Raw genomic sequence first — 24473 nt, 5'->3', positions numbered from 1 at the left:
GATACTTGCAAAAGTGTGAATAAATTTCAAAACACATTACTCCGAGAGAAAAAAAGCCATTCTCGAAAGGTTACATGCTATATGATTCCATTTATATGGCATTTCTGAAAAGATAAACCCATAAGGATAGGGAACAGATCAGCTGGGGGAATAGGAGACTGCAAAGGGATAATATGAGGAGTGTTTGGGGATGACGGTGCTGTTCTTTTTCTTTTTTGGTCTTTTATTATGTTTTAGAGTCAGGGTCTCGCCCTGCCACCTAGGCTGGAGTGCAGTGGCATAGCTTACTGCAGCCTCCAACTTCTGGGCTCAAGCATATCAGCTTCCCAGAGTCTGAAAGGAGTGTCTGACAAAGAAGTACTTCAGGCAGTTAGCAGCTGGGTGACTCCACAATGGACCAAGTGTGGCTAAGGAAGAAGCACCCCAACAGTGCATGACACAATGGCTGGGAGCCCCAAGGGCCCAGCAGGTTCCAGTCCAGTACAGTACAGTCTGCCTTTGGTCAGGTCACTTTTACCGCCTCCAAGGTGGGTACCAGCCGGAAATCAGACACACACCAGAGACCTTGGACCCAAGTGAGCTGGACACAGCTGCCAGTGTTTATTCCTTTGGAAAGGTGTTGGCCTTTCCCTTGCTGTCAAAGAACGGGTCCAAAGAGTCCACTAGGTCCCAGCTTGGGCCACACAAGCTTACCCAGGATCCCAAGGCAAGGTCTCTGTGCCATGGCAGCTGGGGAAGCCCACAGCTGCCACTGGACTAGACAGGTCCTACTGGAGGTGCCGACACAGAGGAGGAGGAAACAATAAAGTGAGGGATGAACCATACCTGATATGGTCTGGCTCTGTGTCCTCCCCACTCAAATCTCACCTTGAATTGTAATAATCCCCACGTGTCATGGGAGGGACCCAGTGGGAGGTAACTGAATCACGGGGGGCAGGTTTTTCCCCATGCTGTTCTCCAGATAGTAAGTCTCACAAGATTTGATAGTTTTATAAAAGGACAGTTCCCCTGCACACACCCTCTTGCCTGCCACCACGTAGGACGTCCCTTTGCTTTCTTCATCTTCTGCCATGATTGTGAGGCCTCCCCAGCCATGTGGAACTGTGTGTCCATTAAACCTCTTTCCTTATAAATTACGGAGTCTCGGTTATGTCTTTGTTAGCAGCATGAGAACAGACTAATACAATACCTGACCATAATAAAACTTGAAAACAGATGCCACAAAAAAAATATAGGTAGTCTCCAAGCTCGTGACACAGAACAAAAAGTGAAGAAAATCTGTGAAGAGAAATATTTTGCATGGTGGCACCATTCACCGGTAACAGTCGTTCTTATACTTAATATAAGCATGTAGAGATTTCGCTTTCCAAGTCTTAAAGTTTCCAAACACAGGGGTCTTAAATATACAGATCTAATACACAAAAGTAGAGCCTATCTGACCAATTTAAATTATTTATGCAGCCAAGCATGGTGGCTCCCATCTGTAATCCCAGCACTTTGGGAGGCCAAGGTGGGAGGATTGCTTGAGCCCAAGAGTTAGAGGCCACCTTGGGCAACATACAGACCCTGTCTCTACAAAAAAAGGAAAAAAAAAAAACAATTAGCTGGCTGTGGTGGCACATGCCTATAGTCCTAGCTACTAGGGAGGCTGAGGTGGGAAGACTGCTTGAGCCCGGGAGTTCGAGGCTGCAGTGAGCTATGATCGCACCACTGCACTCCAGCTTGAATAGCAGAATGAGACCTTAAAAAAAAAATAAGCAAATTATTATGCTTAACACTGAAGAGTATAGATATGCTTCCACAGTAGTGTTTGAATGTCCACTGTCTCATTCATTTGTAATTAAAAGCGGATTTTTTTAATGTTTAGTAAATATTTTATCTCAAAGTTTTTAATAAAATATGAAAAATATGTTCATTAAACTGAATACATACACACACAGGAACTCCATTTACGGCACTGATAAAATTACAGCACTCAGACCAACTCTTCCAATGGGAACAACTAAAAAGACCACATTAAAATTTTTCTTTAAATCTGAAGACATTACAGAAGTGAAGAACTGAAGGCCAAGTGAAGTCAAAAAGTAATCACCAAGTAGCTGAACTGAGTGGAACTTGGACAGACTCAGAGAGGCAGGAGCTCATCACGGACGAGGTGCCCTGGAAGGCATCCCAGGTTGTTTGTTGGGACTTAGAAGGACCACACCTTGGGTATGAATTAAAAATAGAGCAGCACTCATAAGGACTGGAGCCAGTTTCAAATCACTTTCTCTCTATATAGATTAAAGTGATCTTGGATTGCATGTACTCCCAACCTATCTACCTACCGGATGCAAAAGTAAGCCCTTTGTGGTCACAAATGGTCACTATATAGACAATGTCTGGCATTTGATCAGAAATAATTAGGCACATATGGCAGCAAGAAGCTATGACTAAAATCCATGAGAAACAATAATAGAAAGCTATACAAAATGGAACTTTAGAATAACCATAATCAATATGTTTAGGGAATTAAAAAGCAGGATTGTGAATTTAAAAAAAAAACAAACCACAAATTCTAGAACTGAAAAATACTGTATCTCAAATCCAGGAATAAATTTAATGAAAGGTGTGCAAGACCACTACCCAGAAACTAAAAACATTATAAAAACATTACTGAGATAAATTAAAGACCTAAAGAAATGAAAGGATATACCACATTCATGAATCTGAAGACTCAATACCGTAAAGTGTAATTTCTCTCCAAGTGGATCACAAGAGTTAGCCCGAGTAATTCTTGAAAGTTTTGCCGGGCGTGGTGGCTCAAGCCTGTAATCCCAGCACTTTGGGAGGCCGAGGCGGGCGGATCACCTGAGGTCCGGAGTTCGAGACCAGCCTGACCAACAATGGAGAAACCCCATCTCTACTAAATATACAAAATTAGCCAAGCGTGGTGGCACATGCCTGTAATCCCAGCTACTCGGGAGGTGAGGCAGGAGAATGGCTTGAACCCGGGAGGCGGAGGTTGCTGTGAGCCAAGATCGCGCCATTGCACTCCAGCCTGGGCAACAAGAGCGAAACTCCCTCTCAAAAAAAAAAAAAAATTCTTGAAAGTTTTTTGCATAGAAATTGACAAGCTGATTCCAAAGTATATAGGGAAATATAAAGGGCCAAGATTAGCTAAATCAAGCTTGAAAAACACAATAAAATTAAAAGGGCAGACTTTACCAAATACGAAGACAGAATGGAGCAGGTGCTAAGATAAACAAGTAGAACAACACAGCAGAAATCAGTCCGAAGGAGCAGGGGAAAGATAGCCTCTTCCAAATGTTCTGAGTCAACTGATTACCCAACTGCAATAGAAATGAAATCACTCTTCCCTCACATCACGCATAAAATTAAATTCCAGGTGAATTACACATCTAAATGTGAAAGATGGCCAGGCGTGGTGGCTTACGCCTGTATCCCAACACTTTGGGAGGCCAAGGTGGGTGGATCACCTAAGGTCAGGAATTCGTGACCAGCCTGGCCAAAATGACAAAACCCTGTCTCTACTAAAAAAACAAAACAAAACAAAACAAAAAAATTAGCTGGGCGTGATGGTGCATGCCTGTAATCCTAGCTACTCAGGAGGCTGAGGCAGGAGAATCACTTGAACCAGGGAGGCGGAGGTTGCAGTGAGCCGAGATCATGGCACTGTACTCCAGCCTGGGCAACAGGACAAGACTCTGACTCAAAAAAAAAAAAAAGAAATACACACACACACACACACACATCTTTTTTTTTTATTTTAGGCAGAGTCTCACCCTGTCACCCAGGCTGGAGTGCAGTGGCGCAATCTCGGCTCACTGCAACCTGCCTCTCCTGGGTTCAAGCAATTCTCCTGTATCAGCCTCCCAAGTAGCTGGGATTACAGGCGCCTGCCACCACACCCGGCTAATTTTTGTATTTTTAGTAGAGACAAGGTTTCACCATGTTGCCCAGGCTGGTCTTGATCTGCCTGCCTCAGCCTCCCAAAGTGCTGGGATTACAGGCGTGAGCCACCATGCCTGGCTAAAAATATATACGTATAAATCTTTAGTTTTGATATTCTATTAGGAAAAAGGGCACGTGCTGCCTTGACTTACCAAGGGAGGAGTAAGCCTAAGTCAATGTTGCTAGATTTACCCAAACTATCAGACAGGTCCTACTGGAGGTGCCCACACACAGGAAGAGCTGGAGGAGGCAAGAAAACGAGTGATCCATACTTGACCACTGTAAAACTTGAAGACAGATGCACAGAGAAATTAAATGATCATTTTTACATATCCATGGCCTAGCAGGGGCACATCAACTTCCAGATTAAGAGTGATGCTATGAGCTGGGTGCAGTGGCTCACACCTGTAAACTCAGCACTTTGGGAGGCCAAGGCAGGCAGATCATTTGAGGTCAGGAGTTTGAGACCATGGTGGCCAACATGGTGAAACCCCATCTCTAATAAAAAATACAAAAATTAACCTGGCATGGTGGCACACACCTGTAATCTCACCTACTGGGGAGGCTGAGAAAGGAGAATCACTTGAACCCAGGATGCGGAGGTTGCAGTGAGCCAAGATTGTATCACTCCACCACTCCAGCCTGGGCAATAGAGTGAGACTCTGTCTCCAAAAAAAAAAAAAAAAAAAAAATAGAGTGATGCTATGACTAGAAGATGTTAGTGAGATTCATCCCAAATCTGCCTTGAACACCCCAGATCTGCTTCCTCTAATATTGAGCACACTTTGACTCCTACACTTACTACCCTGTCTGATGGCTCTCTCCATTTCCCCCCTTTTCCTGAGCTCTTCCCCATGCTAGTCTCTATCTGTGCTTCTGGGCTAGTGCCCTGCGCCTTCCTCGGGCACTCTTCTCCAAGAGGACTGTGGAGTGATGCTGATGCCAACTCTGTAGATTGCTCATCCTCTATTTGTTTCAAAAATACACTTGGGAGAAAAAAATTACCACAACATGGTATAATCATGTAACATAATACCACATGGCAGTTAGTTAGATTGAGCCAGAGCTACATGTATTAACATAATCATCATAATTTTTTTTTTTTTTTGGAGACGGAGTCTTGATCAGTCCCCCAGGCTGGAGTGCAGTGGTGTGATCTCGGCTCACTGCAAGCTCCGCCTCCCGGGTTCACACCATTCTCCTGCCTCAGCCTCCCGAGTAGCTAGGACTACAGGTGCCCACCACCATGCCTGGCCAATTTTTTTTGTTGTTGTTGTTGTATTTTTAGTAGAGACGGGGTTTCACCATGGTAGCCAGGATGGTCTCCATCTCCTGACCTCATGATCTACCCACCTCAGCCTCCCAAAGTGCTGGGATTACAGGTGTGAGCCACCACGCCCGGCCAATGATCATAATTTTTAAAACATAATGTTGAGGTAAAAAGCAAGTTTCAGAAGGATTTATAAAGATGATTTACATAGTTTTAAAATATGCAAAAACACTATCGATTGTTTCAGGATATATGGAAATGCAATTAAATGATAAAATACCAAATTCAGGAGAGAAGTTGGGAAGATGGCAAATGGAATCAGAGAGTGAATGGGAGTCATCTCTCTCTATAATGGTTCAAATATGAATCTAATGTGTCCAAATCTTCATGTTTTAAAAATTGGGTGGTAGGTACGTGGGTATGTATACCATGACTCACACAAGTTTTTGGTAGGTTTGAAATATTTCACAATTAGAGAAAAATCAAACAAGAGGCAGTCATCCACATTTAGAAGTTTCTAACTCTTAAAAGACTTTCAAACTGAAGCCTGTGGCTGACTATACCGCACTTTCCAAGGACTAGAGAGTACTTGCTCAATATGAATGTCTGCCATATTTTCTACAGTACTCATGAGCTTATTTAAATTATTCCTTTTAACAGAAGTAAGACCCTGAACATGCATTCAGGACATATAGGTAGATAACAATGTCAGTGAAAGGTAACAAGACTCTTCCATAAAAATATAGCTCTTGGCTAACAAGTTTGTGTATAAATAGGTAACAAACCTTTTAAAATAGCAGGTATTTAACGGAAGAATGCTTTTAAGTACCACTTGGTGAGCTAAAACCACATGGTGATATAATTCTTACTAAACATTCATTAGAAAACTTAGACTAGCCTCACAACTGAAAGGAGAACTTAGATATTATCCACTTCAATGTTTTTCCAACCTTTCAGCTGCACATCTTCTGTTCAACTGAACTCTTAGGAAGAGTGTAAGTGGAGAAGTGTCTCTGGTTGAGGCAGACATAGGGCTGCTCTCTGAGTGCCCACTTCCCCCAAACAACTGGTGGTACCTTCTATAGGAATACATCAGCAGACTCTGGAAAACCGATGAACACCATATCCTTTCCTCATTACCACCTCCTACCCTCCTCCACAACTTTGTTCAAAGGATGCGCTGTACATCTGCTTCAGATCTGCTCCATTCCTATCTTCCCTAATCAGATAATCCTCACTGTTCTGATCCACTGTTCCGATTTCCCAGAATCTAGACTATGAATTCCTTTTCAATTTTGAAAACCTAGCAGGATGTGGGGGTGTGCAGCTATAGTTCCAGCTACTTGGGAGGCTAAGGCTAAACGATCACTTGAGCCCAAGCCCAAGAGTTCAAGACCAGCCTAGGCAACACAGTGACAACTCATCTCTTTAGGAAAAAACAAACCAAAAAACAAAAAAACCTCTTCAACCATTTCAATGAGATTTGGGGAAGTACAGTCATCTTTACCTGATGATTGGTCATGAATACTGACCCAGAAAATCCTCCACACACATTTCCCTGCCTCAGCTGCACAGATGCCCACACACATGTTCTGTCTCCTTCTTCAGTCTTCCCTGCAGTCTCTCCCGTCTCTGTCTTTCCCGTATTGATTTGGGTTCCTCAGAGTTTTTTCCTAGGCTCTCTTTGCATTATTCATTTCTCCTTATGGGGTAACCATATTCACTCCAGTTACTATCTATGTGCCAATGACTTCCAAATTACTAGCCTAGCCCTTTCTAGAAAGTACTAGACTCATATATCCAAATGCACTCTGGGTCCCACCACTCAGATCTCCTAGAGCAGCCTCACACTCCTTTTGTGTTCCACGTCTTCATGAGCAGCACCATCATCTCCCAGACAGGTGTTTCAGAAACTCCAGAGTCACCCTAGGCGTTCCTTTACTTCACTTCACACAAACGCCTGCTGGCTCTACTTCTGATTGCCGTCTCCATCCTATTGGCTCAGCTCTGTCCAGACCAGCAAAATATCTTGCCCTGGATTACTGCAATGGGTTTTTCAAGCTAACTTTTCTGTCCCCCAATTTCAGACTCCTCCAATCTACTTTTCACATACTGCAGAACAATCTTTCTAAATCAAAGAGGGAGACAGAAAGAGACAAAAGAGATTATGCAGAAATGTTAATACATTTCTTAAAAAGGTGGGGCGGTGTGGGGGTACTGCTGGCTCCATCATTTATTAAAGAAGACCTGTTTAAAGTAAAGCACCTGGCCAGGCGCAGTGGCTCACGCCTATGATTCCAGCACTTTGGGAGGCCGCAGTGGGTGGATCACTTAAAGTCGGGAGTTCGAGACCAGCCTGGCCAACATGGTGAAACCCTGTCTTTACTAAAAATACAAAAATTAGCTGGGTGTGGTGGCGCACGCCTGTAATCCCAACTATTTGGGAGGCTGAGGCAGGAGAATTTCTTGAACCCAGGAGGCGGAGGTTGCAGTGAGCTGGGATTGCGCCACTGCACTCCAGCCTGGGTAACAGAGCAAGACTCTGTCTCCAAAATAAAATAAAATAATAAATAAAGCACCCAAGAAAAACCACCCCCATAGCCCCCCCCGCCTTTTTTTTCCTGAGACGTGGTCTCACTGCAGCACTCAGGCTGGAGTGCAGCGGCATAATCATGGTTCACTGCAGCCTCAATCTCAAGCAATCCTCCCACATCGGCCTATCAAATAGTTGGGGTTACAGGCATGCACCAATACACCTTGCTAGTTTTTTTTCTTTGTAGAGACAGGGTCTCCCTATGTTGCCCAGGGTAGTCTCAAACTCCTGCCCCACGGCCTTTACTTAAAAATAGGAAACTGGCATCTGTTTTCAAGATTCACTGAGTTCTTGAAATGTGTACACATATTTTCATCTTGCTCATTTTCTCCCCTTTGTCAGGAGCAGTAGTAGGAATAAAATGTATTTTCATGGTATTTCTTGTCAATAGGAAGTCTTTATGCAGAGCATACACTTTGCTGTTGTCCAGTACAGTAGCCACTAGCCATGCACAGTTAAATTTTAAGTAATTAAAAATAAATTGAACAATCAGTTCCCTCATCCCACTAGCCACATTTCAAGTATTCAGTAGCCACATGTGGCTGGTGGCCACCATGCTGGACACCACAGAGCTTTCCCATCATTGCAGAAAGTTCTGAACAGTGCCATTCTAGAGGCAACAGGTACCAGCACCCCTCCTGCCTTACTCTTGGTCACCTCACACATCCACAACACCCAACCAGCTACAGGGAGGAATTTGAGTTTGTTTCAGTCAGTTTGTCTAGACTCCAGAGAATCCAGTCCAAATTCCTTACTAGGATGTGTGAGCCCTGCTGTAAGTTAGCCCCTGCCTTTCCTCCTCTACCTGTGGAACACTGCCTGGAATTCCTTGGCCCACTCAACTTCAGTTCACCTCCCTCTGTCTTCATGTCCATCCCGGCTCCTCCTCCACCCTCTTCACAAATGCTTTCAAAACACAGCTCAAGGAAACTTTACTTCCTCTACTGGCCCAGCTTGCACAGTGCTGATGATCCCTCCCCTTGGGCTGACTGGGTCCTGTACACATTTCATGATATTGCCACTATTTACATGTCTTTCAGCCCCCGCTAGACTGTAAGCCTCCTGGCACTCAGTCTGTTGAATGTTGTCAAACAACAGGATGACACACTGAGTGTCCGTCTGTTCAGGCTGCTGTAACAGAATACCAGAGTGGGCGACTTAAACAACAGACATTTATTTTCTCACAGTTCTGGAGACTGAAAGCTCAAGATCAAGGTGCCAGAGGGTTCATTTCTGGTGAAGCCTCTCTCCTTGGCTTGCAGACAGCTGCCTATGTCTTCACATGGCCTTTCTATGCACAAATATCCCTGGTGTCTCTTCCTCTTCTTATAAGGACACCAGTCCTATTGGATGAGGGCCCACCCCCTTGACCTCATTTGATCTTAAATATCTCCTTAAGGTCCAACCTTCAAATATAATCCACTGGGGTTAGGGCTTCAGCATACCAACAATTGTGTCCTTTTGTTTCAGAGACTTAATTTAAAGGTTCTTTACTAAAGATACTGCAGAAAAAGTTCTAAAATCTGAAAGAGTGTAAAAGTTCTTTGTCTGCTATTTCCAAAACGGTACTCTTAAATTATGAACAGTTCAGTGTAGAAAGAAGACACAGGATTTCTATTCTTTCCTTATAGTTGATTAATTCAAAGTCTGAAAGGAAGCCCCCGCATGATCACTGTCTCCCAGCTATAATTTTAGCTGCTGCCTTCAAGAACCCAGGAAATCCTAGGAACAGAGGCCATGCATTTCCTGTGTGAAAACGGAAGGGAGACCCTTGGGTACATTACTCTAAGTGATAATCTATCAATACACAATAGAAGTAACAGGTATTTTTAAGTGTTGTGTCTTCACTGACTACACAGTTTTCTTTGCTAAGCAGTGTATAATTGCCTAGTCTTTTTAATAGACCAGTGCAATACTGAAAATGTCAGCTAATTTAAAGGTGTAAAGATTGGGCCACAAGGATTATGTTAGTCCTACCCAGAAGCAAGCTCACTGCACAGCAAACATTAGTTTTAAAAGATTTACTGGGATGCTGATAATGCGGGAGGCTCTACACACATAAGGGTAGGGGGAATACGGGATAGCTCCGTACCTCTCAGTTTTGCCATGAACCTAAGACTGCTCTTAAAAAACAAAAACAAATAAGGCCAGGCACAGTGGCTCATGCCTGTAAACCCAGGACTTTGGGAGGCCAAGGCGGGAAGATCGCTTGAAACCAGGAGTTCAAGACTAGACTGGGCAACGTGGTGAGACTCCGAATCTAAAAAAAAAACTTTAAAAGTAGGCACGGTAGAGTGCACCTGTAGTCCTAACTACTTGGGAGGCTAAAGCAGAGGATAGCTTAGCCCAGGAGTTTGAGGCTGTAATGAGCTATGATAGTGCTACTGCACTCCAGCCTGGGGAACAGAGCGAGACTAAATAAACAAAATATTTATTGGCAGAATAAAGTTTTCCCATTAACTTAACCCTAATTCATTTCCTTCCTTTCTCCAGTTATACCATAGAAGAGTGACGAAATGATATGAATTCTTTTTTTTTTTTTTTGAAACAGAATTTTGCTCATTTCCCAGGCTGGAGTGCAGGGGTACCATCTTGGCTCACTGCAACCTCTGCCTCCTGGGTTCAAGAGATTCTCCTGCCTCAGCCTCCCGAGTAGCTGGGAATACAGGCACCCACCACCATGCCTGGCTAATTTTTTTTTTTTTGAGATAGAGTCTCACTCTGTCATCCAGGCTGGAGTGCAATAGTGTGATCTCTGCTCACTCCACCTCCTGGGTTCAAGCAATTCTCCTGACTCAGCCTCCTGGGTAGCTGGGATTACAGGCATGCACCACCACGCCCACCTAATTTTTGTGTTTTTAGTAGAGACAGGGTTTCACCATATTGGTCAGGCTGGTCTTGAACTCCTGACCTTGTGACCCGCCCACCTCAGCCTCCCTAAGTGCTGGGATTACAGGCGTGAGCTACCGTGCCTGCCTGCCCCTCCCCCCCCCTTTTTTTTTTGAGACGGAGCTTCGCTCTTGTTGTCCAGGCTGGAGATTTGCAATAGCACAATCTCGGCTCACCGCAACCTCTGCCTCCTGGGTTCAAGTGATTCTCCTGCCTCAGCCTTCCGAGTAGCTGGGATTACAGGCATGTGCCACCATGCCTGGCTAATATTGTATTTTTAGTAGAGACGGGGTTTCTCCACGTTGGTCAGGCTGGTCTCGAACTCCCAACCTCAAGTGATCTGCCTGCCTCGGCCTCCCTAAGTACTGGGGTTACAGGCGTGAGCTACTGTGCCCAGCCCATTTTTTGTATTTTTAGTAGAGATGGGGTTTCTCTCTGCTGGCCAGGCTGGTCTCGAACTCCTGACCTCAGGTGGTCCGCCTGCCTTGGCCTCCCAAAGTGTCGGAGTTACAGGCGTGAGCCACCGCACCCGGCCTGAATTCATTTTTATACTAAATAAATGTATATCACATCAGCCAAAATAATACATTAAAAGATTAAATATATGATTTGAAAAACAAAACTGCAGCTCTTGAATTCTTTTTTTTCAAAAGATAGAACACGTACCCTGGCCCCTGACCTGCCCTGATGATGAGAGAAGCAGTCACACGTGGCTAATGCTCACTGAGGACACACTACATGAAAGAGAGATGTGAGAAAATGCCCTTGAGGGAAAATGGGGAGGGAACCAGCAGATGTTTGCCAGGGGAAGAGGAAAGGCAGGCTGGTCGGACAGAAAAAGTCTTAGACTAAAGGCAGCACTAAGAAAGTTCCGGCCAGGCCAATGAGTCCTTGAGACAAAGTTCTCATCAGGACTCCTGGGAAAGAGCCTTGGTATTCCTGCTACAGGAAGCATAGCCTCAGCTTGAGGGCAGTGTGGACCTACAGCACGGCGATGAGGCCATCAGTGGATTATGCCCTCATGGGCCCCAAACAAACTATTAGATTAGATGTAAGTCATCGAGCTCCACACCAGTGAGGCCTCTCCAGCTTAGCCTGGATCCTACAGGAGGACAGGAGCAACAGTGCACTTGTCTCAGTCTCCTCTAAGTTTTTTCTTTCTGGTCACTTAAAGCAACAAAGACCACATTCTGATTCAATGGCTCCCTGAGGCACAGATCTAACCTGCTGATGGGTTCACTGAGTTAGAAAAACTACTGTAAAAAAGCTAAGTTTGAATCCATTTACAGAAGATTCTTTATTTGAAACTGAATAAACACTACGTGAAGTTTTCACTTTTATTAATTCAATAAGCATCCATTAAAATGCCTAAAATGTGCAAGGTGCTGGAGACAGAAAGATGAGCAGATCAAACCTTCCTCTTGAAATGTTCCCTGTAAAATGATATAGAAAAGACAAGCAAACAAATAATCATGAAACCTACAAGAGTAATACAATGAGTTTTAAAAGGTTACAGAGCACAGGCACTTTATTCTGTGAAGGTTGGGGAGAAGGGGGCTTTAGTAGAAGGCAGAGCCTCAAACAGAAAGTGAAGTTTAAACTTAAGCGGTGAAAGAAAGGAATTAAACAGGTATGGAATAGCTGGCAATGAAGCATGTTTAAAGTTTTAGGATATTAAAATTGAAATCACTGAAATTTCTTTTTTTAAACCAACATGATTAACCTGTAAGAACTTGTGCATACTTAATGCATAAATTTTGATGAGTTTAAAGGTAAGTATATCCCGGTGAAACCATCACCATAAACATAAACATCATCTCTAAAAGTTTCTTCCTTTCCTGTCTGTGATAAGAACATTTAACATGAACTCTACTCTCCTAACAAATTTTTAAATATACAATACAGTATTGTTAATTATATGCACTATGCTGTACAGCAGCTCTCTAGCAGTTACTCATCCTATATAACTGAAACTATAAACCCTTTGATCAACACCTTCCAGATTCTCCCACCACCCCAGTCCCTGGCAACCACCATTCTACTCTCTGCTTCTATGAGTTTGACTATTTTAAATTCCTGATACAAGTGGGCTTGTGTAGGATTTGTTCTGGTGCTGATTTTTTTTTTTTTTTTTTTTTTGACAGTGTCTCAGGGAGTGCAGTGGTGCAATTTCAGGTAACTGCAGCCTCCGCCTCCCAGGATCAAGCAGTTCTCCCTGCCTCAGCCACCAGAGTAGCTGGGATTATAGGCGTGCACCACCACACCCAGCATTTTTTTTTTTTTTTTTTGAGACAGTCTCACTCTGTCACCCAGGCTGGAGTGCAGTGGCACAATCTCAGCTCACTGCAGCCTCCGCCTCCTGGGTTCAAGAGATTCTCCTGCCTCAGTCTCCCGAGTAGCTGGGATTATAGGTACATGCCCCCATGCCAGGCTAATTTTTTTATTTAGTAGAGGCGGAGTTTCGCCATGTTGCCCAGGCTGGTCTCAAACTCCTGGCCTCAAGTGATCCATCTACCTCGGCCTCCCAAACTGCTGGGATGACAGGCGTGAGCCACTGCACCCGGCCCTAATCTCGGCTCACCGCAACCTACACCTCCCAGGTTCAAGTGATTCTCCTGCCTCAGCCTCCCTAGTAGCTGGGACTACAGGCATGCACCACCACGCCCGGCTAATTTTGTATTTTTAGTAGAGACGGGGTTTCACCATGTTGGTCAGGCTGGTCTGGAACTCCTAACCTCAGGTGATCCACCCTCCTCGGCTTCCCAAAGTGCTGGGATTACAGGCGTGAGCCACCGCGCCCGGCCTAACTCATTTAAAATTTTTAATAATAAACTGACTAGATATTAAGGTAAATAATATTTTTTACTAAAAATAAAAGATTTCTGAAAACAAAAACATTTAGTAAAAAGAGGTATTATTTTACATTTTTGCAAGTCGCTTTAACTCTGGCTTCAGAGAAGACAATATGGATTCTCATACCTGCTCCTGTATCCAATCTGTTGCACTGTGTGGTTTTTTGGTTGAAGTCTATGAATCAAATCCTTTTTCAGAGAGACATGCGGTTGGAAAAGGGTGGGGTGTCTCAGCAGCCTTTTCAGATCACTGTGGACATTCTTCCTTGATACAACACGAAAACCAGGCAAGGGGTAGTCTCTTAAAAAAAATAGTTGTGGCCAGGCGCGGTGGCTCAGGCCTGTAATCCCAGCACTTTAGGAGGCCAATGCGGGTGGATCATGAGGTCAGGAGGTTGAGACCAGCCTGACCAACATGTGAAACCCCATCTCTACTAAAAATACAAAAATCAGCCAGTCATGGTGGCATGTACCTGTAATCTCAGTTACTCAGGAGGCTGAGGGAGGAGAATCACTTCAACCTGGGAGGCAGCGGTTGCAGTGAGCTGAGATTGCGCCACTGCACTCCAGCCTGGGAGACAGAGCAAGACTCCATCTCAAAAAAAAAAAAAAAAAAGTTGTAATGTAGAATCTATAACTCTTATCGGTGAACTTTTCATATCATTACATTAAAATCCATTGGTCTATCTTTTGAATGAAACTTTTACCCATGCACTGACTTTGTAACGTGGTGCAATGGTGAGCTGGGAAATATCAGTTCACAGAATTATGTGGATCTTCCAAATGCTGACACATTTAATTATATAATATCAAATACTCATTCATTATATTGTCACCAATCTCATCAAAGAAGTCCTTAACTATTGAGAAACTGTCAAGCTCACTGTAGCAGATAAAAGTTTTTCAAAATTTTGATTTTTGCTTGAAAGCACAAATATTATCATTGGTCATAAATTGTCAGTTATTTCCTCTCATTTATTTTCCAGAAAATGTCCACCAAATACCCAAGTCTCAATAACTGCAGATCGTCTGCTACCCACTTTTTCAAGCAAAAATGGCATTTCACAATAAAAGTCGCTAGTTCGCTTTGCAGCTCAAACTACACAATTGTTGTTTCTCAAAACAGGCACTATACCTCCTTGTGCAGCAAAAGTGCTTCACGCACTTCCCATTTCCTCAAGTAAAGACAAAAGGCCAAAATTTTTTTTAATTTTTACTGCTTCATCAGGGTCTGTTTAAGGGAAAGCAGCCCTTTTTGTTGTTTTAAAACTGCAAGTGGAGAGGTAGTGAATAATATAATGACTATTAGGGCCACTTGGAGTCCCTGCCTCAATTTACATTAAAGTGCCAGCAGTTTTCTCTACTATTGCTTTTGGACCATACAAGTGTCAACACAGTGAAAACAGAAATGGCATTTTAGTATCATTATAAAAATATTCTCCCTCTGCCTCCTGCGTTTGAGCGATTCTCCTGCCTCAGCCTCCCACGTAGCTGGGATTACAGGCACATGCCACCATGACCGGCTAATTTTTTTTTTTTTTTTGTATTTAGCAGCAACGGGGTTTTGTCATGTTGGTCAGACTGGTCTTGAACTCCAGACCTCAGGTGATCCACCCACCTCGGCCTCCCAAAGTGCTGAGATTACAGGAGCGAGCCATCATGCCCAGCCATAAATCTGACTTTTGACCGCTGAAATATTACCTAGGACGCAGTGGACACTGAATAATTACTGCATAGGTGAAAACAAATACAAAAACAAAAAGCAGCAAGAACTCCAAAAGAGGGGACAAATGATACGGGAGTTCTGAGAAAGCAGTCACATTAGAGATGATCAAGGAAGGTTCAAAATAGGAGGGTGCTTTGAATATTCCCTCAAAGTTTCTTTTCAGCAGTTTATTCTATATTATAAAGATCCTCACCATTCTTATCCACCATTCAAAGGAAATTCTGCTTTCCTGAAACAACAAATATTGGTTCAAATTCTGAATTGTGTTCAGAAGAATTATCATCATTACGTACCACGTAACTAAAGTGCTCTAGAAAATAATCTAGATGCTGTTCCAGGAGAACTTCCCTATCTCATATTCTGACATTTGTTGTGTTGTCTTGAAGAAAAAAAAAAAAAAAGACATGAGTATCAAGAAAAAAAGAAAGAAAGAAACTCAATGCCCAATGCAGCAGTGTTGAGAGGCAGAACCTTTAAGAGATGATTAGTGGATTAATGCTGTTAAGGCAGGAATAGGTTAGTTATCAGGAACGGATTCCAGACAAAAGGATGAGTTTGGCCCCCTTCCTCTCTGGTCGACACATTCTCTTGTCTTCTCACCTTCCACCACGGGATGACACGCCAAGAAAGTCCTTGCTAGATGCTAGTACCTTAATATTGGACTTCCACCGTCTGGAATTGTGAGAAATAAATTTTTCTTTGTAAATCACCTATATGTGGTGTTCTGTTATAGAACACAAACACAAAATAGACTAAGATAGAGAACATTTGAGCTGGCCTTTGACAGATGAGCAGAATCTGAACACGAGAACCTTTTTCTTTTTTTTTGAGATGAAGTTTCACTCTTGTTGCCCAGGCTGGAGTGCAATGGCACAATCTTGGCTCACTGCAACCTCTGCCTCCTGGGTTCAAGCGGTTCTCCTGCCTCAGCCTCCCAAGTAGCTGGGATTACAGGCATGCGCCACCATGCCCGGCCGATTTTTTGTTTTTAGTAGAGATGGGGTTTCACCATGTTGGTCAGGCTGGTCTGGAACTCCTAACCTCAGGTGATCCACCCGCCTCAGCCTCCCAAAGTGCTGGGATTACAGGCGTGAGCCACCGCACCTGGCTGAACGTGAGAACTTTTATATACCACAAAATATTCAAGAAGCACAACAAATGTTTATTAACACAAAGGCAATGACAGGCTGTCATTTTGAAAATTAAGAATTATGGGCCAGGCGCGATGGCTCATGCCTGTAATCCCAGCACTTTGGGAGGCCGAGGCAGGTGGATCATGAGGTCAGGAGTTCAAGACCAGCCTGGCCAATATGGTGAAATCCAGTCTCTAGTAAAGATACAAAAAATTAGCCAGGCGTGATGGCGTTTGCCTGTAATCCCAGCTACTCAGGAGGCTGAGACGGGACAATCGCTTGAACCTGGGAGGTGGAGGCTGCAGTGAGCCAAGATCGCGCCACTGAACTCCAGCCTGGGCAAGAATGAGACTCCGTCTCAAACACACACACACGCACACACACACACACACCAAGATCGCGCCACTGAACTCCAGCCTGGGCAAGAATGAGACTCCATCTCAAACACACACACACACACACACACACACACACACACACACACACTAAAAAAAAAATTATATCCCAGATTTTAGAAATTAAAGACAGTTGAAAAGGAAAAAAGCTTTGTGAGAGAAGTCTCTTCCTGTATACCCACAGAGTTTTTTACCCCTTTTCATTTTATTCCATCTAGACTAGAAGTCCTGCATTGTTAGAATACAAGAAATCAAGAAAAAGACTAAAGTTAAAGCTATGGAATAGACCTATTAACCAGAATAAAGTAATTGGAATGGGATACAGGTAGCCTATTGTGTAGGAATTTCCTCTCTAACCCACTGCAGTCCATTAAAACAAAGAACAAAATACCACTGTCCGTGTTTTTAAAGCAGTTCAGCAGCAATAGCTCCAAGACATGTACAGCACTGGTGTGCCAAAATCAGCTGTGAGGTGTGTACAAGGTAATTTGTTACAATAACAGGCAAAGCACAAAGGTTTGGGAATTAATCCTTTTTTAAATATCAAGGTTATACCTCTAATGATCTCACTTTCATCAATGAACATCCTGATAGGTTTTCAGGAACCACATGTATCAATTCTTCTGTATGTGCTCATGATCGGGGGGCAGGGGGTCTAAGAAAAGTAAGGTTCCATGTACTTCTACTCTTCATCTTCATCTTAATCTGAAGCAGACTCCTAAGTCAAGAGGGCAAAACAGCCAGAAAAGTTAAGGAGCAAGAACACAACTATGCCTTATTTCCCTCTTGGGAATCTGTAACAGAAATTCGGCAAACCTGCCCTATGGAAAGAAATCATAGCATCCTACCAGAACTTTCCCTCAGGGCCAACGCCAATCACTATGGTTGATGATGAGAATGCAGTGAGGATGTTGGAGAATAAGGCCAGGTGTGAGGTATGAAGAAAGGCAGAGGGTACTTTCAACAGGCTGAGGGGAAGCCATGCAGGATTCTCTAGATTATTCAGGTATCACTCATTACCAGTTTCTGTTGAAGACAGCATCTTTGTCACTGTTAAGCTGCTTCTTCCTTCCAACCTACCAAGCACAGTGACAACTCTAAGTTTTAGGCAATTTCTCACTCAGATAAATGTGAATGCTATAAAAAAATTACACTATTTTGACAATATATAAAAATTGTAACAATGAAATACTAACATTGGTTATTTTAAGACTATAACTCATTACTAATATCTCCCTTTAATTATATAAATAAAACACCTTACCAGTTTCAAAGCATTTTCACACACACTATCTGACTGAATCTTGACAATAAACCTGGAATGTCAATAAAGCTGGTATCCACCCCCTTTTACAGGTAACTAAACCCAAGTTTAGAGACATTATAATTCATTGGAGATTCACAGACACTTTGCAAGATGCCCGCCACTCTGTGAAGATGCCAAAAATCTGCCTAAAACATAGTCCTTATCAGTAAGCATCTCCAAATCCAACAGGGAGACCCCATGTCAACAACAACCACAACATAAACTGCAGAAGCCAGCATTAACCTGTGGAAGCACCCTGGAAGCAGGTCCACGTGTGACTGTGCCTAAGTAATCACTGACCTATTTTGGCCAAAAGAAAAGTGTCAGGCCAGTCTAGGAACAGGGAAAGAAGCCAAGAAGCCAGAGCTTCCACCTCCTTGGCTGCCACTCTACTACTCTGTTCTCTGCTGTCTTTTCCCTTTAACACTTTTTTTTTTGAGACAAGGTCTCACTCTGTCTCCTAGGCTGGAATGCAGTGACACTATAAAGGCTCACAACCTCATCAGGTGATCCTCCCACCTCGGCCCCACAAGTAGCTGGGACTACAAGCACACACCACCATGCCCAGCCAATTTTTTTTTTTTCGAAGAGGCAGAGTCTCCCTATGTTGCCTAGGCTGGTCTCAAACTCCCGGGCTCAAGTGATCCTCCTGCCTGGGCCTCCCAAAATGCAAACATAACAGGCCTGAGCCACCATTTCTGGGCTTAATACTTTTTTTGTTCACCCCCTTTCTCAGCTGAAGCTATTTTTCCAGGTTCCTCTCCATGTTACATAATCTTATACCTTTACTTACCTATACATCCCCTACATATCTCTAAGATGACAATAGCATAAATGGATCCAACAGATAGGAAACATTTCTTTCATTTAAGTACTTGTGTTCTGTCGCACAAATTATAAAGTTCTTTGAGGAAAAGATTCAATTGTCAATGCCTAGCAAGCACTCAAACACAACTACAAAACAACAAAAAATTGAGGGAATAATGAATACATTGGAGCAGAAATTAGGAGCAATATGCAAAAATATGTTTGAAACGTATAGAATCTAAACTGCGTATATGTGATTTTCCCTAAAGAGCCTTAACAAATGCAGTACAGTAGATCCTGTCAAACCCATTCCTAATTTAAGTTTGTCAGACCGTCTAAGAGCATCTAACCACCAAGAATTCTCAAATCCATCCATTTCTTTCTTTCTTTCTTTTTTTTTTTTTTGTGAGAGAGACAGGGTCTCACTCTATTGCCCAGGCTGCAGTGTTCCAGTGCTCAAGTGATCCTCCTGCCTCAGCCTCCCGAGTAGCTGGGACTACAGATGCACACCACCATGCCCAGCTAATTTTTTTTAATACTGTAGAGACAGTCTTGCTATGTTGCCCAAGCTGTTCTGAACTCCTGTCTCGAAGCCAACGTGGCCTCCCAAAGTGTTGGGATTACAAGCATGAGCCAGTGTGTACTCAGCCTGTACTTCCATTTTCAAAAATGTGCCACAAGCCAGGCACGGTGGCTCATGCCTGTAATCCCAGCACTTTGGGAGGCCAAGGCAGGCGGATCACCTGAGGTCAGGAGTTCGAGACCAGCCTGGTCAACATGGTGATACCGTGCCTCTACTAAAAATACAAAAATTAGCTGGGCGTGGTGGCAAGTGCCTGTAATCCCAGCTACTCGGGAGGCTGAGGCAGAAGAATCATTTGCACCTGGGAGGCAGAGCTTGCAGTGAGCCGAGATCACGCCATTGCACTCCAGCCTGGGCGACAGAGCAAGACTCCGTCTCCAAAAAAAAAAAAAAAAAAGTGCCACATATCACAACATTGTTAAAAATCTGAATGCTGAATTCAAAATAGTTGCAAGTACATGTTGTATTATATGTAAAACAAGATCACAACAGCATCTACCTCCGTAAGGTTGGTAAGGATTAAATGACTTACTACATGCTAGTGCATATTAATTAGATGTTTTGAGAAATAACCACTCCAGACCCAGCAAAATGTTATCAATCTGAAACTTAAATTAGGGATAATAAGATTATTAAAAAATGGATTCTAAAAGCTGAAAATGCATTTAGATCTCAAAAACAGAGTAAGAATCAATTACATGCTTTCCTTCAAGGATTGCAAGTCCTTTCTGACACTGGAGAAGAACTTAACTCTTTCCCAATGACAGCCAAAAGGAATATCAGGACACAGGCCTTGAAAGGGATAACATCCAAATGGGAAATGCCACCCCACCACCTCTGAAGCCAGATTACTCCAGTCTATTTTTATCAACCAACCATTTATAGGACTTTTTTTTTTTACTTTAAAAAATTCCATGAGGGGGCTAACAACTCCTAAGTGTTATGTGCTTTGCATATATTAAGGTATTTTAGCCTCATAACAATCCAAAATGGAAAGTGCTGGTATAACCCCACTTTATAGATAATAAAATGAGGCACAGGGTGCAGCTCCTAGAGTATCAGGCGCGCAGCAAGGGCTCCCAGCTCCAAGGGAAGTAGCTGCCTGCGGACAACGGGCGCAGTCATCCCGGTGAAGCCCAGACCAAGCCCAGACCTACAGCCTTGAGAAAAGCGGGGCTCACAGCGTGGGGCAAAAGTGGTCATTCCTTTCAAGATTTTCACACCTGTGCAAACGACCCAGTCAAAGCCAGTCCTTGGGGTCGGATCCCATTGGGGGAGCAGCTGGGGATAGGGAAAGGTCTCCAGAAGTTTGGCAGGGGTCCCGACGTGGGGGTCCAGGCGAGGGTCTCGGGTGCAGGGCCGTATTGGGGTCCTGGGGTGAGGAGTAAGGGTCCCAGGTGTGAAGGGCCTGGGGGGAGGAGTCCTTGTATGCGGGAGGGGTCCTTGTATGAGAGGCGGGGAGTGGTCCCTGGTTTGAGGGGCCGCGCGGGGGTCCCGAGGCTGAGGGTCGGGAGTCCGGAGGGGCAGCGCGGGGGTCCCAGGGTGAAGGGCGGGGTCCCCGGGGTGAGGGGCCGCGCGGGGTTCCGGGGGTGAGGGGCAGGAGGTCCCGGGGGTGAGGGGCGGGGTCCCGGGCGTAAGGAGCTGCGCTGGGGTCCCGGGGGTGAGGGGCGGGAGTTCCCGGGGGTAAGGGGCCGGGGTCTCGGGGTGAGGGGCCGTGCTGGGCTCCCAGGTGAGGAACGGTGTCTCCGGGGCGAGGGGCAGGGTCCCGGGGTAGAGGAACCCGGGTCCCCTTGAGGGGCAGAGGTCCCAGGGGCGAGAGGCCGCGTGGGGGTCCCGGGGGTGAAGGGCGGGGGTCCTGGAATGAAGGGCCGCGCGGGGGTCCCGGAGTGACGGGCTGCGCGGGGGACCCGGGTGAGGGAGGGTCGCGGGGGTTGAGGACTCACCTTCCGACAGCTCCAGCTCCAGCTCAGCCAGGCTCTCCCGCACCTCGGCAGGCAGCGGCGCCGCCTCCAGCGGGCACCCGCGGTCAGCCATGGCCAGGCCGGCTAGCGTCCGGGCAGAGGCTGGAACCGGACCGGGCCTGGCGGCGGCAGCGCAAACCTCGACTACGCAGCTCCCCTCAGGCCAACAACCTACATCCGCCAGGCGAGGAGCGGGAGGCGGCGGGGCAGGGGCGCGGCCAGGGCGGCAACGCACCCGCGCGGGCACGAGCGCGGATGGCTCCTCCGCGCCGCCGCCGCCCCGCGCGCTCCTGAGAGCCCGCCTGGCCCTACACGGGAGCGCGTGCGCGGCGGGAAGGGCGGGTAGCGAGCGCGCGTGCGCAGTGGGTCTCGGGCCTGGGCTGCCCTCCCGGCCCCGCCCAGCAACACCAGAGCCTCGCTTCCATTGGCCCCGAAGACGCGTCGATGCCGCTCCGGGCACCCATTGGGAGAGGCGGGAGAGCGCCGCTCCCGACAGGCTCTGCGCTGGGCCGGCTTGAGGGTGGCGGTCCTGAGGCGGGCAGGCTTGCTGAGTTGCGGCCCGAGGCGCCTACGTGGGGATGACCAGCCCGTGGGCGTTGGCGCTGACTCCTAGGCGCCGCTGGTGGCCCCGCGCGCGGCCCTCCCTCCTGTCCCGCCCCTCTCGGGGCTCCTCCTTGGTCCCCGCGCCATGGCGTGTCCGCGTTGACCGCTGTCTTCGCTTTCGAGCTGTGCTGATCGCGAAAGCTCGCTGCGCAGTCCGTGGTGGCGTCGAGGCACCTTTCTCGTGCCTTTACCTGTGTTCACTCCTTTGCTTTAAAAAATAGCCCTAGAAGTACACATCGTCGGCCCCGAAGGAGCCCCAGCAGCCATGTCGGACCGCGAGGTGACCTTGGAGGGCGGGAGGACGGACGAGGGGCCTGGTGGAGCTGGACTGAGAGGGCCCCGCCGGCGTCCTGAAGGTCCTGCTCCCCGAATGTATGGGGGTGTGTCTGACGGTGCGAGGGTGGCTGTGGCGGGGCCTGAGCAGCGTGTCCGTGCCCCGAGGCCGCCCGCCTATTACTGAGTTAGGCAGGAGTGCCCGAGTCTGGCGAACTTCAGCAGTTCTTGTTGCGGAGCTCTACACGAGGTTGGCCAAAGCTTTGCGGGACTTACATACCCTTCTTCCTCCGTCCAGTCCTGCTTCCTTCCCCTTCCTTTCACAGGTGTTGATACCATGTCAACATTCTCGTACCCCAAACTCAGTCGCAGCATCTGCTTCTGGAGAAACCATTCTGCAGCATTAAACCTGGTGAGAAGATGGGATTCGAGGCTGCATCACTCACCAGTGGTGAAGTAGGAGGGTGAACTAGTGAAATGGGATCCACGAGTGGGTGAAGTATCAGACATTTCATATATGGTGGACGTAGTAGATAAAAGGAAGGAAAAGGGGATTGGATAGTTATTGCTCAGTGCCGCCGAGTCTCTTAAGAATAGTGGTCAGCTGAAGGCAAGCATCAAACAGTTGTAAGCCAGTGAGTCTGTCCCGTTGCATATAGAGAAGCTCCATTTACTGCAGCAGGTCAAAGACAAGAACCAGGCCCAGGAATTAACATCCCTGTTTGACTGAACTCCAAAAATAGCAAAACACCCAAACAAGGCAATACTCTTCCACTAAGTTTGGATCCCTGCTAAGAAAAGATGAGGCCGGGCACAGTGGCTCACACCTGTAATCCCAGCACTTTGGGAGGCCGAGGCGGGAAGATTGCTTGAGTCCAGGAGTTCAAGACCAGCTTGGGCAACATGACAAAACCCCATCTCTTAGCCGGCCATGGTGGCCACGGCTGTGGTCCCAGCTACTTGGGAGGCTAAGGTGGGTGGATCACCTGAGTCCTGGAACTCAGGGCTGTAGTGGGCTGTGACTGCACCACTGCACTCCAGCCTGGGCAACAGGAGTGAGACCCTGTCTTTAAAAAAAAAGCCCGTCATACATGGGTTGGAGATAACCTGGGTAGATGCCTTCAAAGGTTTTGACTCCCCAAACTGCCTTAAACCTTTTTTTTGTAGACAGTGTCTCACTCTATTGCCCAGGCTGGAGTGCAGTTGCTGGATCACGGCCCACTGTAGCCTCAACTTCCTGGGCTCAAACGATCCTACCACCTTAGCCTCCTAAGTAACTGGGACTACAGGCATATGTCACCGTGCCCACATAACATTTTTTATTATTTGTAGAGGCAAGGTCTTGCTATGTTGCCCCGGCTTGTCTCAAACTCCTAGGCTCCAGTGAGCCATCACACCTGGCCTGCCTTGAACCCTGAAGCCTGTCGGGGTGGCTCACCTCTCCTACTAACCTGGCACTTCTCCTCCTCCCTCCCCCCACTTACTGCACAGTAGATGTATAATTATGGTTGTTTCTTTTGCATTATTCAGCTGGAAACAATGAGAAAAGAGAATATAGCTCCCTCCCCCTCAAAAGAACTGTGTTATTAGTTTGCTGGGGCTTCAGTAACAAACTGGGCAGACATTTATTGTCTCCGAGTTCTGGAGGCTAGAAGTCTGAGATCAAAGTGTTCACAGGGTTGATTCCTTCTGGGGCTGGGAGGGAGAATCTGTCTCATGCCTCTCTCCCAGATTCTGGTGGTTTGCTGGCAGTCGTTGGTTCCTTGGCTTATAGAGGCATTGTCCCAGTCCTGCCTTTATATTCACATGGTGATCTTGTTGTGTGTGTCTCTCCAGACGAAGGCATAAATAACACATCATTGACAAAGGTCATTAGACATGGGCTTCTTTTTAGAAGGACACCAGTCATACTGATTAGGGCCCATTCTAATGAGCGCATCTTAACTTGTCTACAAAGACCCATTTCCAAATAATGTCACGTTCATATTTACCAGGGATTAGGGCTTCAGCATCTTTTGAGGGGGACACACTTTAGCCCATAACAAGCTGTACCACCCAGCCAACATGTACTGACAGGAGCTGGGAAAGTTTGGGGCTGGATTATGAGGGTGCTTGATGAAGGGAGCTG

The 24473-nt window shown here is 45.9% G+C and overlaps 1 protein-coding gene and 1 long non-coding RNA gene across 11 annotated transcripts in view; both read right to left on the bottom strand.

Moving 5' to 3' along the window:
- DIP2A (disco interacting protein 2 homolog A) overlaps positions 1–21780 on the bottom strand; it is a 111976-nt gene extending 90196 nt beyond the window's left edge. For all 10 annotated transcript variants that reach the window (XM_030805982.1, XM_030805984.1, XM_030805985.1 and 7 more), the window contains exon 1: positions 21452–21780. In XM_030805982.1, coding sequence (XP_030661842.1) covers positions 21452–21542 — 91 coding nt within the window. In that variant the 5' untranslated portion in view covers positions 21543–21780. The remainder of the gene's footprint in view (positions 1–21451) is intronic.
- On the bottom strand, positions 11940–18128 carry LOC105738725. The gene is made up of 4 exons (XR_001114575.2): positions 18077–18128; positions 17833–17888; positions 17368–17530; positions 11940–12139 (listed from the first exon to the last, which is right to left on the bottom strand). It is a non-coding gene; the product is annotated as an uncharacterized LOC105738725 (long non-coding RNA).
- Positions 21781–24473: the final 2693 nt, after the last annotated feature.

Source organism: Nomascus leucogenys, chromosome 25 (assembly GCF_006542625.1).
Source record: "Nomascus leucogenys isolate Asia chromosome 25, Asia_NLE_v1, whole genome shotgun sequence".
Taxonomy (NCBI): domain Eukaryota; kingdom Metazoa; phylum Chordata; class Mammalia; order Primates; family Hylobatidae; genus Nomascus; species Nomascus leucogenys.
This window is presented reverse-complemented; position numbering and strand designations above follow the sequence as displayed.